An 11,599-nucleotide genomic window follows, 5' to 3' on the forward strand; every position below is an offset into this window, starting at 1 on the left:
CTCACTCTGGTCCTGGATCACACCCTTTCTCTTCCCTCCCTCAGACCTGAATCACTATCCCGTGTTCGTGGGCAGTGGGCCAGGACGCCTGACCCTCTCAGAAGACGCTGATGACCTCAACATCCAGCGAGTTCTACGGGTCAATAGAACGCTGTTCATCGGGGGCAGGTAGGAAAAACTGTCGGGCAGAGTGTGCGGTGGGTGAGGTGTGGGGAGCAGCATTTTAGGGAGGTTTGTGGGATGGGGCCTTTAGTTCGGCTGGAATGTGAATATGTGTCCCTGGGGTGGGAATTTCAAGTGCTGAACTCTGAGTGTGGTTGAAGCCCACAGCCCGCTTATAGTGTGTTACCAAGTGGGCACAGCTGTCTGGTCAAAATTCCCTGGGTGCTAGAGAGGGTGCTGAAGTGGCATCAAGGGCTTCTCTGAGAAGGTGACATTTGAGTTGAGACCTGAAGGATGAGGAGCCAGCTGTGAGGAAATCTGAGGGAGAGAGAGATCAGAGGATGTAGCCCATGCAAAGGTCCTGGGGCAGGACTGTGTCCTCGTATGGTGAAGGGACAGTGAAGAGGCGCAAATGTCTGGAGCAGGGGGAGAGAGAGAGGAGGGGAGGGCAGGGAGAGGACTGGGCATGTCGTGCAGGGCCTGGTGGGCTGCGGCGAGGACGCAGGCGTTTACCCCAAGGGGAGATGGGACCCAAGAGGGCTGTGCAGAGGAGGGGCGGGGCCTGACCCAGGTGCTCACGGGTGCCCTCTAGTGGCTGCTCTGAGGAGAGCCGACTGTGGGGGAGAATGTGGACCCGAGTCGGGTGCTAGCTGTCCCTAGGCTATGGGTTGTGTGAGGTGGCATGGTAAGGCATGTGGCGTGTGCTAGAACCCGTGGTTCATTTTAGGGTACGAGGAGGCGGGTAAGAGCATGCTTAGGTGCCTGAAGGCACGCTCAGTGTTGGAGCTGCGCGTGGCAGAGGTGTTGGCATGCCCCAGTGTGGTACGTGTTGGACACCACGTCTGCTGCCGGGAGGATAGAATGTGTAGGGGGAGGCCCCCAACCTCACTAACTACACCCCTTCTTTAGGGACAACCTGTACCGGGTGGAGCTGGAGCCCCCCACATCAACGGAAATGCGGTACCAGCGGGTGAGGAAGGGGCGCAGGTGGGAGGGGAGGGGGCAGCTGTTGGCGCTCCCACCAGGGAGCCCGGACACTGGGCTGGGGAGCACGGTGGATTCAGGTCTGCCTAGCAGGGTTCCTGGGTCCGTCAGGGACCCCGTTTCCCTCACCAGCCCCCTGTGTTCCCAGAAGCTGACCTGGCGCTCCAACCCCAGCGACATCAACGTGTGTCGGATGAAGGGCAAGCAGGAGGTAAGTGAGCCCTGGCCATGCCCGCATCAGCCCTGGTAACGCCCCAATCCGTCCTGGCCATCCCACAGGGCAAATCTTTCTCTGCTTTCATTCCAAGCCAGGCCCCTGTTGCCATGGGTACTCCCAGAGTCTAGCCATGCCCTCAAGGCGGTCCTCAGTCGTGGCCACTCCCCTAGTGGCCTTGCCACAGCCCACCTCTTCAAGTGCCCTATTTTCTGGTCTGTGCCCAACCCTTGGCCATGGCCACGCCCCCAGTCTTCTCCTAGTTTAGCTCCCGGCTTTGACCAAGCCCACAACCTGACCCCTCCCTATCGGGCCCCGCCTCTACCCTAGCCCCGCCCTTCACCACGCCCATCGCGTCCTACAGTCCTGGCCCCGCCCACACCCGTGACCACGCCCACCCCGGCTTTTCTCTTCCCGCCCCATCCCAGGGCGAGTGTCGAAATTTTGTAAAGGTGCTTCTACTTCGGGACGAATCCACTCTCTTCGTGTGTGGTTCCAATGCCTTCAACCCCGTGTGTGCCAACTACAGCGTGAGTCACCGCCCTTCGAAGCCCTGCCCGCACAGGTTTAACATCGGCGCCCCTTTACTCACGGGCCCTCTGCTGGTCGTGCCGTTTCCCCAGGCCACATCACCTCCTACAGGAAGCCTTTCTGGATGAACTGTCCTCCCCCCATCACCCGGAATTTCATAAGAGGCTTCCAAAGGCGGCCTGTACAGATTGAGGCTACTTAAGCTACAGGCCAGTTATAGGATTGACTAGGATCGACTCTTAGACCCAATTTCTGATCAGTAAATTGAGCCCTGAATTTCTCTGGTGGCTCAGAGAAATTAAAATCCACCTGCCAATGCAGGAGGTGAGGGTTCCATCCCTGGAAGATCCCCTGGAGAAAGAAATGGCAACCCACTCCAGTATTCTTGCCTGGGAAATCCCATGGACACAGGAGCTTGGCGAGGTCACAAAAGAGTTGGACATGACTAAGCCACTAAACAACAACAAAACTGAGCCCCAGAGAGGTTAAGTGACTGACAAAGTCACACAGCATCAAAGGTGGCGCCAGGATTCCCCTTGCAGGGGGTCGCTGGGGGAGCCAGGGGCTGCTAGGAGCTGTCACTCAGACCCTATTTCCCCACCCCCACCCCCACAGATGGACACACTGCAGCCCCTCGGGGACAACATCAGCGGCATGGCCCGCTGCCCATACGACCCCAAACACGCCAATGTTGCCCTCTTCTCTGGTGAGTGCCCCCAACCCTGACCATTTGAAGGGGCCTCAGCCCCTGAGCAAGGCGTAGAATTTTCCATTCTTGGAGTTTGGTCATTTAGAAGGTAGCTGGGAGACCATCTCTCCAGCTATGAAACAGGCAGACTCTCAAGGCAGGAAGGACTCAGCCAAGGTCCGGGATCAGCTGGGGAGTTGAGGATCAGCTGAAGTTAGGGTCCCAGCAGGGTTGGGGCTCAGTTAAACAGTGGAGTTTAACTACCTAGGACTTAGGCCTCACTTAAGCTCAGGGTTCAGTCTCTTTTTTTCTTAGATGTTTTATTTATTTATTTGGCTGCATCCGTCTTAGTCGCAGTCTGCGAACTCTTAGTTATTGCGTGTGGGATCTAGTTCCCTGAACAAGGATTGAACCTGGGCCCCCTGCTTTGAGAGCACGGAGTCTTAGCCACTGGACCAACAGGGAAGTCCCAGGGCTCAGTCTTGAAGATCAGGTTTTGACCCCCTCAACCCCTGAGGTCTACGATCTAATCTCTTACCTGCCTTCCCCTGATTCACACCCACCCAGAAGGGATGCTCTTCACAGCCACCGTTACCGACTTCCTTGCCATCGATGCCGTCATCTACCGCAGTCTTGGGGACCGGCCCACTCTGCGCACGGTGAAACACGACTCCAAGTGGTTCAAAGGTGAGGCGATAGGGATAGACCTGGCAGGGCTCACATTTGTCAAATTCCCCCACCAAAATAAAGTCCCAGAGGAGATAGGCAGGGAACTCCCATCTCCTCTTTGGAACCTACTGGCCTCTTTAATGATCAAGTTAGAGGAGAGATTTAACTTGGGTATAAAGTAAAACTTGCTGGAAATGAGTGACTTAGCAGCCTGAAATGGAACAGTACGAGGGGTTCATCAGGAGCTCAGCTCAACACAGGAGGGAGGAGGATGACAAAATAGTAGATGTTGCGGAAAGTAGACACGATGATTTTAGGATTTTGACACCCACTCTCCCCCACAAAAAAAAAAAAAAATCCCAAACTTTGAGTGTCTTTTATTTTGCCTGGGTAATCAGCTGATGTTCTCCCCTCACCCTCCTTCACTGTAAAAGCAGTCACCCAGGCTACTGTGTTCCCAGCTCCAGAAATTCCCTTTCTCCCATCACGAACTGGATTTTGACCCCTCTCTCCTACAGAGCCATACTTTGTCCACGCGGTGGAGTGGGGCAGCCACATCTATTTCTTCTTCCGGGAGATTGCAATGGAGTTTAACTACCTGGAGAAGGTAAGGTCCTATTTCCCCTCCTTGAGAGGCCCATGCAGTGGGGCATGTAGCCAAGAGGCTCCAGTCATCGGAAGTGGAGAGCAGAGGTGGATCCATGAGACTCCACCCAGGGTGAGAGGGGCCCTCTGGTCCTCAGGGCCCTGCACTCTAGCCAGGACCAGGCCCTGAGACTTGAAGACATTTCTGGAGTAGCCCTGGGTGAGGGTCCCAGGTTTGAAGTCTGATACACCCATGGTTCCAGTCCCAGTCCTGTTATTGTTTGTCTGTCCATCCACCCATCTACCATCCATTTATTCACTCTTCAACCACAGCCCATATGTCTGCCCATTCAGTCACCCTCTCATTTACCCATCTTCAGCCCACCCACACTTCCATCAAACCATTTATCTATCTATCCATCCGCCCACCCCTGCCTCAACCATTCTCCATCCATCCATCCATCCATCCACTCATCTACCTTCTGTGCACCTGTAAATCCATCCATCCACCTCCCACTCATTGGCTTCTTCATCCATTCATCCATCTACCTGTCCATTCATTCATATACCCAACCATCCGTTGATCTGTCCTCCTACTGATCAACTCATCCATCTGCCATCCATCTCTCCATTTACCTGCCCACCCCTCTATATATCCAGTTATCTAGCCTCCAACTTCTTCTCATAACCTGCTCATCCATTCCATTCAACCTTCTATCCACCCATGGGTATACCATGATAATGATCTATCATTATCTCCTTCATCTGCCTATCAGTCCATCCACATACTCACTCATCTACACATTTATCCATTCATGGAGACTCATCTTCATCTACTTATCTGTCCATCCATTCATCTATCCACACACCCATCCATCCACATACTCATTCATTTGTCCACCCATCCATCCATCCATCTATCCATACATACATATCTACATACACCCATCCATCCATCCATCCATCCACCTACACACCCATTCATCCACCAGTTGATTATCTCCTTCTTCATTATCTTCATTATCCATCACAGTCCCCTTCAAATTCACCCATCTATCCATCCATTAATCCATCCATCCATTCACCTCCATTGCACCACCTATCCATCCATCCCGTCTCTCAATCCATGCAGACAGCTAAGTGCACAGATTGCCACTTACTAATAGTGTGGCCCTGGGCTTCAGTCACTTCCCTTTCTCTGTGCCTCAGTTTCCCCCCTGTGCCACGGGGATCATAGGCCCTCCTCTATAGAGCTCTGGGAGGAACGTGAGACATGATGAGAATAGAGTGCCTGGCACCTAGTGTGTGACCCATCAGTGGAGGCAATGACGATTACAGTTGTCTTGGTGGCTGTGAGCCTCACCATCCCCACATTTCCGCCGGGGAATCTGGTGCCCAGGGGGCTAGGGTGACTGGCCAGGGACTCACAGCCAGCCAGGACTAGCCTCCTCCATCCCATCCTGGGCAGTGGGCATTGCAACCTGCAGGCGGGCCTGGTGGAACATGAGGTTCAGGCCCGTCTGCCCGCTGATGTTGCAGGTGGTGGTGTCCCGTGTGGCCCGGGTCTGCAAGAATGACGTGGGCGGCTCCCCTCGCGTGCTGGAGAAGCAGTGGACATCATTCCTGAAGGCGCGGCTCAACTGCTCTGTGCCCGGGGACTCTCACTTCTACTTCAACGTGCTGCGGGCTGTCACGGGCGTGGTCAGCCTGGGGGGCCGGCCCGTGGTCCTTGCTGTTTTCTCCACGCCCAGCAACAGGTCAGTGGGTGCAGGTGGAGAGTTTTCACGATCACTCACCACATATTCCCAGGGGTCCTGTGCTGGGTAAAACAGGGCTCCCAGGAGACCTCTGTCCCAGGCCAGGGGGTCACCAAGCCAGACACTGACCCTCCAAGGCCCTCTGGCCAAAACTGGGCAGATGCAGGCACGTCTTTATTTTCTGCCTTTGAAGGAAGGGCCAGGGAGGGTGTCCTAGAAGAGGCATCAATGGGTATGACATGGAGAGAAAGGGAAGAGAATTCCAAGTTAAAGGAACAGCATGTGCAAAGGCCCTGAGGCTCCAATGAGCTTGAGATGTTTAAACCATAGGGAGGAGGTCTGTGTGGCTAGAGTGGCGGGAGCAAGAAGGAAAGTGGAGGATATGAAGCAGGGAGGTGGCAGGCCGTGGGGAGGAGCCTGAATTTTATCCTGAGGGCACTAGGGGCCATGGGAGGGTAAGGAGCAGAAGAGGAACAAGTCAGACTTGCATTTCTGGAAAACTCTCTCAGGAATGGGTTGAAAGGGAGCAAGAGTGGCATCTGGGAAACTGGACATCCAGGCAAGTGACAGGGGCACCTGGATATGGGTGGCCATGGAGGAACTGAGCTGTGATCCAGTGTGAGAACTGCTCAGATGGTGGAATGACTGGATTGGATAGGTGGGCAGCAACTCTAGCCCAGGGAAGTGAAGGTCTGACTGCTCCAGAGGACAAACACTCCTCCACACGCTTGCCCGGGACAGTTTCCCCACCCTGCCAGGCTCACCGCTTCCTTTTATCTGCCTCCACCTACAGCATCCCCGGCTCGGCTGTCTGCGCCTTTGACATGACACAGGTGGCTGCCGTGTTTGAGGGCCGCTTCCGTGAGCAGAAGTCCCCTGAGTCCATCTGGACACCCGTGCCAGAGGATCAGGTGCCACGGCCCCGGTGAGAGGGCCCTCCATCCTGACCCTGAGCTGAGGGCTGGGACTCCCAGGCACTTGTTTAGCTGTTGCTGAGGTCAGCCGTGGGCTTCCCTGGTAGCTCAGCTGGTAAAGAATCTGTCTGCAATGCAGGAGACCCTGGTTCAATTCCTGGGTCGGGAAAATCCCCTGAAGATAGGATAGGCTACCCACTCCAGTATTCTTGGGCTTCCCTGGTGGCTCAGATGGTAAAGAGTCCACCTGCAATGCAGGAGACCTGGGTTTGATCCCTGGTTGGGAAGATCCCCTGGAAGAGGGCATGGCAACCCACTCCAGTATTCCTTCCTGGAGAATCCCCATGGGCAGAGGAGCCTGGCGGGCTAAAGTCTATGGGGTCGCAAAGAGTCGGACACGACTGAGCAGCTAAGCACTGCACAGCACAGAGGTCAGCTATAGCCATCGTGCAGGTGGGGAGAACCGAGGCCCTTGGAGCAGGGGCACCCTAGTGAATCAGAGCCCCTGAGTGGGGGCCTCCAGGTCTGCCCTGACCACCCCCTCGCCCCTACCCAGGCCCGGGTGCTGCGCAGCTCCTGGCATGCAGTACAATGCCTCGAGCGCCTTCCCGGACGAGATCCTCAACTTCGTCAAGACGCACCCTCTGATGGACGAGGCTGTACCCTCCCTGGGCCACACACCCTGGATCGTTCGGACTCTGATGCGGTCAGTTCCTACACTTGGCTGGGGTCCTGGTGGTAAGGCCTGGGTGGGGACAAGAGCCCAGGCCAGGATGGTGGGTGAGAAGGGAGCATAGGGCCAACTTCTGACATGACACAAGCGGAAGACAGAGATGGAGGGAGACACAGAAAGGGAGGCAGAGACCACTGACAGAGATGGAGGGAGACGGGGAGATGGAAACAGGAGGGCCCAGGGAGGAGCTGGCTTTGGGGGTCTGTTTCTCTCTGTGATGTGCACCCTTGGAGCCATGCCCATGCCCACCTTGCCCAGCATGGGTGGTGTCTCTGAGTGCATGCAAGGGATCACGGGGGCTGGGCGGCAGCCTGACTTCTGCTCCACCCTGGCCCTAGGCACCAGCTGACACGAGTGGCCGTGGACGTGAGCGCCGGCCCCTGGGGCAACCAGACCGTTGTCTTCCTGGGATCCGAGGCAGGCACAGTCCTCAAGTTCCTTGTCTGGCCCAACGCCAGTGCCTCGGGTACCACGGGGCCCAGTGTCTTCCTGGAGGAATTTGAGACCTACCGGCCTGACAGGTGAGGCCTGGCAGAGGCCAAGAGCCAGGGCCAGTGGGCAGGGAGACAGGGTGTTACCCTTGAGTCTTATCAGTCTGCTCACCCCTAGGTGTGGACAGTCTGAGGGTGGTGAGACAGGGCAGCGGCTGCTGAGCCTGGAGCTGGATGCGGCCTCGGGCGGCCTGCTGGCGGCCTTCCCCCGCTGTGTGGTCCGAGTGCCTGTGGCGCGCTGCCAGCAATACTCAGGATGCATGAAGTGAGTGCCCCCCGCCCCCGGCCAGCTGTGGGCAGGGGAAGTGAAGGGAGGTGAGCATGGAAAGAGGGGGAGAGTCAAGTTCAAGTGCAGGCTCCATTCTGACTCTCTGAACCATGGACAGAGGGCAAAGCATGTGCAAAGGTCCTGGGGCAGAAATGCTGGGTATGTTGGTGGAACAGTGAGACGGCCTCTGTGGCTGGAGCAGAGTGAGTGAGGGGGAGGGAGAAGACGGGGCAGGTTGGGCAGGGTCTGTGAGCTTCAGGAGGACTTGGGTTCCTTCTCCCACACCCAGAGTGAGGTGGGAGCCCCAGAGATCTGTGGGCAGAGCAGGATGGGATCTGACAGACATTTCTAAGAGAAGCAGAAGCTGGGGACCAGGGAACAGATGTTTGCAAAATACTGGCACACTCATGGACTCAGAGTGAGCCCTCTGTGTGGAGCACCCTGGCCCGGTGCCTGCCATCATGGTAGTAGTAATGCCATAGCACAGATCCAAAACCTGGGCTCCAATCCCGGCTCTGTCCCTTGGACAAAAGTAAACATTCCTGAGCCTCAGTTCTCTCATCTGTAAAATGGGGAAGGAATAGCCCCCACTGCTAAGACGTGTCTTGGGAACTCCCAGAGCTGACAGTAAGAGGTGCCTCTGCAGAAACCCTGGTTGATCTGCCTGCCGGGTCCTTTGTCTGCCCTAGAAACTGCATTGGCAGTCAGGACCCCTACTGCGGGTGGGCCCCGGATGGCTCCTGCGTCTTCCTGAGCCCTGGCACCAGGTACTGGGGAAGTGGGAGGTGGGGGGAGGGTGACTGAGTCACCTGATGATCAGGATTCCCCCACCTGCACCAACCATAACTCTGTGCCAGGGGTTTCCCCTGACCGTGCCTCTCTGCCCGCCCGCCCCCCCCCCCCCCCCATCAGAGCCACCTTTGAGCAGGACGTGTCCGGGGCCAGCACTTCAGGCTTAGGGGACTGCACAGGTAAGAGGGGAGAGGGGAGGAGGCCTGGGGACTCTTAAGTCCTGGTCCTCCAGGGTTCTCACACCTGAATGGGTGGGATACACTGACGTCCCTCAAGGCTTGGGAAGGATGGGGGCGCCAGTTCCAGGTAGGGTAGTGGGAAAAGGACTGACAAACCGGGGCGGGAGGGAGGGCAGAGAGAGACCAAGAGACAGGCCGATGGACAGACAGATTTTAGGAAGAAAGATGCCAGGGGACAGACGGATGGGCAAATGGGCTTTGAAAGGGTCAGAGAGACGCCCCTGAGCAGAGAGATGGACAGACCGGCTGGAGGTCGCGGGAGGTGCTCAGGGGACCCTCCCCGGCCAGCCCCTCTCACGCCGCCCTCCCTGCCAGGACTCCTGCGCGCCAGCCTCTCGGAGGAGCGCGCTGGGCTGGTGTCGGTGAACCTGCTGGTAACGTCATCGGTGGCGGCCTTCGTGGTGGGCGCCGTGGTGTCCGGCTTCAGCGTGGGGTGGTACGTGGGGCTCCGCGAGCGGCGCGAACTGGCCCGCCGAAAGGACAAGGAGGCCATCCTAGCACACGGGGGCGGCGAGGCCGTGCTGAGCGTCAGCCGCCTGGGCGAGCGCCGGGCGGGCGGCCCCGGAGGCCGGGCCGGGGGCGGCGGCGGCGGGCCCGGGGGTCCCCCGGAGGCTCTGCTGGCGCCCCTGATGCAGAACGGCTGGACCAAGGCCACGCTGCTGCAGGGCGGCCCCCACGACCTGGACTCGGGGCTGCTGCCCACGCCCGAGCAGACGCCGCTACCCCAGAAGCGCTTGCCCACCCCGCACCCGCACCCCTTGGGCCCCCGCGCCTGGGAACACGGCCCCGCGCTGCTCACGGCCTCCGCCTCGTCCTCGCTCCTGCTGCTGGCCCCCGGCCGCGCCCCTGAGCCGCCCCCCGCGCCGGGCGAGCCGGCGGCCCCCGACGCCCGCCTCTTCACCGCGCGCCCGGGCCGCGCCTCCCATGGCGACTTCCCGCTTACCCCCCACGCCAGCCCGGACCGCCGGCGGGTGGTGTCGGCGCCCACGGGCCCCTCGGACCCCAGTTCGTCCGCCGATGGCTTCCCGCGGCCCTGGAGCCCGCCGCCCACGGGCAGTCTCCGGAGACCAGGCGCGCACGCCCCGCCGGCCGCCGCGCTGCGCCGCACGCACACGATCAACAGCGGCGAGGCCCGGCCCCGCGGCCGCCACGCCCGGCCGGTCACGGACTTGGCCCACCTGCTCTCCTACGGGGGCCCCGACAGGACTGCGCCCCCCGTGCCCTAGGCCGCGGCCCCGCGCCTCGGCGGTGCCAGCCACGGGAACCAGGAGCGAGAGCCCGGGGCCAGCTCCCAAGTGGGTGCTCAGACCCCCAGCCCAGCCGCGCGGGGGGGGGGCGGAGGGCTCCCCTCCGCCGCAGGGAAGCACAAGGGGCTCGGCCTCCCCCTGTACCCGACGCGCCCCCAGAGCCGCAGGACACTGAGGCGGTCTGCGGCGGGCAGACGGGGCGGGCGGAATGTGCTATGGATTTGAGGTTGACCTTCTGCGCGTGGATTTTGGTTTGTTTTCCAATTTGCGTTTCTTTTGCAGTTTTCTAAACCAATTGCACAACTCCGTTCTCGGGGTGGCGGCCGGGGGGCGGGGGGTGGCGCCTGGAGGCGGTGGGAATGGGGCGGGGAGCGCACCCGCAGACCCAGGCTCCACCCAGCCACACAACGGCCCCCTCCTCCACCCGGCCCCTGGCGTGTGTGGGTGTGTGTGTGTGTGTGCATGCCGTGTCCGTGTGCAAGGGGCCAGGCAGGGGAGGGAGGCGTGCGTGTGTGCCTGCAGGCTGCTGCTGCGTGTGTGTGGCGACGGCCACGCGCAGTGTGCGTGTCTGTGTGTGAGCGCGGAGGTCCCAGCGGCCTGGGCGTTGGCTGAGCCGACGCCGGGGCTTCCAGAGGGCCGGGGGCCTCCGAGGTGCCGGTTAGGAGTTCGAGGGGAGATGCGGCAGGGGTTTTAGGCGGGGGCTCGGGAAGCCTGTCCGGATGTCACATTGGCAGCTGTCTAAGGGCTCGGGCTGTCTGGGGGACGGCTAAGGCGGGCGGGCCCCCCTGTAAATACGGCCCCAGGGTGGTCAGAGGGTCCCATGCCACCCGTCCTCTGTGACCTCCCCCTTGACCTCCAGCTGACCATGCATGCCAGCTGAGTGGCCAGCTGAGTCCTGGACCCTCTCTGGAGTTTGCCTCCCTCACCTGCCCCCCATCAATAAAACTGTTTACAACCACCGGCCCCCAAGGCTCTGGGTCCGCTCTGTCTCCTGGGGGCGGGGCTTGGACAGGGGCGGGGCCTGGGACCGGAAGGGAGCATCCTGAGACCCATGGCTGAGTCACAGCCACAGACAGAATTCTGGGGAGGTGGGTATGGGAATGTAGGAATGTAGAGAGTTTGCGGGGGTCCCCGTCTCCATCTGTACAGGCACCAGTCTCTGACTAGTCCTTCAGCAAATATTTATTGTGCACCTACTGTGTGCTGGACACTGTGTGGAAACCAAGACCCCTGTCCTCATGGAGTTCACAACCTAGTGGGGGAGACCGACCACACACACACACACACACACACACGAATTAGGACTTGATTTAAATTAGTGATAG

At 59.3% G+C, this 11,599-nt stretch overlaps 1 protein-coding gene across 2 annotated transcripts in view; it reads left to right on the forward strand.

The window, feature by feature from the left end:
- The window catches only part of SEMA6B (semaphorin 6B), a 28,066-nt gene extending 16,829 nt beyond the window's left edge, over positions 1-11,237 (forward strand). For both annotated transcript variants that reach the window (XM_061150642.1, XM_061150641.1), the window contains exons 3-17: positions 45-168; positions 1,072-1,132; positions 1,295-1,357; positions 1,789-1,890; positions 2,507-2,597; positions 3,147-3,266; positions 3,767-3,855; positions 5,373-5,590; positions 6,384-6,515; positions 7,061-7,210; positions 7,576-7,758; positions 7,847-7,993; positions 8,686-8,763; positions 8,909-8,967; positions 9,343-11,237. In XM_061150642.1, coding sequence (XP_061006625.1) covers positions 45-168; positions 1,072-1,132; positions 1,295-1,357; positions 1,789-1,890; positions 2,507-2,597; positions 3,147-3,266; positions 3,767-3,855; positions 5,373-5,590; positions 6,384-6,515; positions 7,061-7,210; positions 7,576-7,758; positions 7,847-7,993; positions 8,686-8,763; positions 8,909-8,967; positions 9,343-10,253 — 2,528 coding nt within the window. In that variant the 3' untranslated portion in view covers positions 10,254-11,237. The remainder of the gene's footprint in view (positions 1-44; positions 169-1,071; positions 1,133-1,294; positions 1,358-1,788; positions 1,891-2,506; positions 2,598-3,146; positions 3,267-3,766; positions 3,856-5,372; positions 5,591-6,383; positions 6,516-7,060; positions 7,211-7,575; positions 7,759-7,846; positions 7,994-8,685; positions 8,764-8,908; positions 8,968-9,342) is intronic.
- The last annotated feature ends 362 nt before the right edge of the window (positions 11,238-11,599 follow it).

This window comes from Dama dama, chromosome 9 (genome assembly GCF_033118175.1).
Source record: "Dama dama isolate Ldn47 chromosome 9, ASM3311817v1, whole genome shotgun sequence".
NCBI lineage: Eukaryota > Metazoa > Chordata > Mammalia > Artiodactyla > Cervidae > Dama > Dama dama.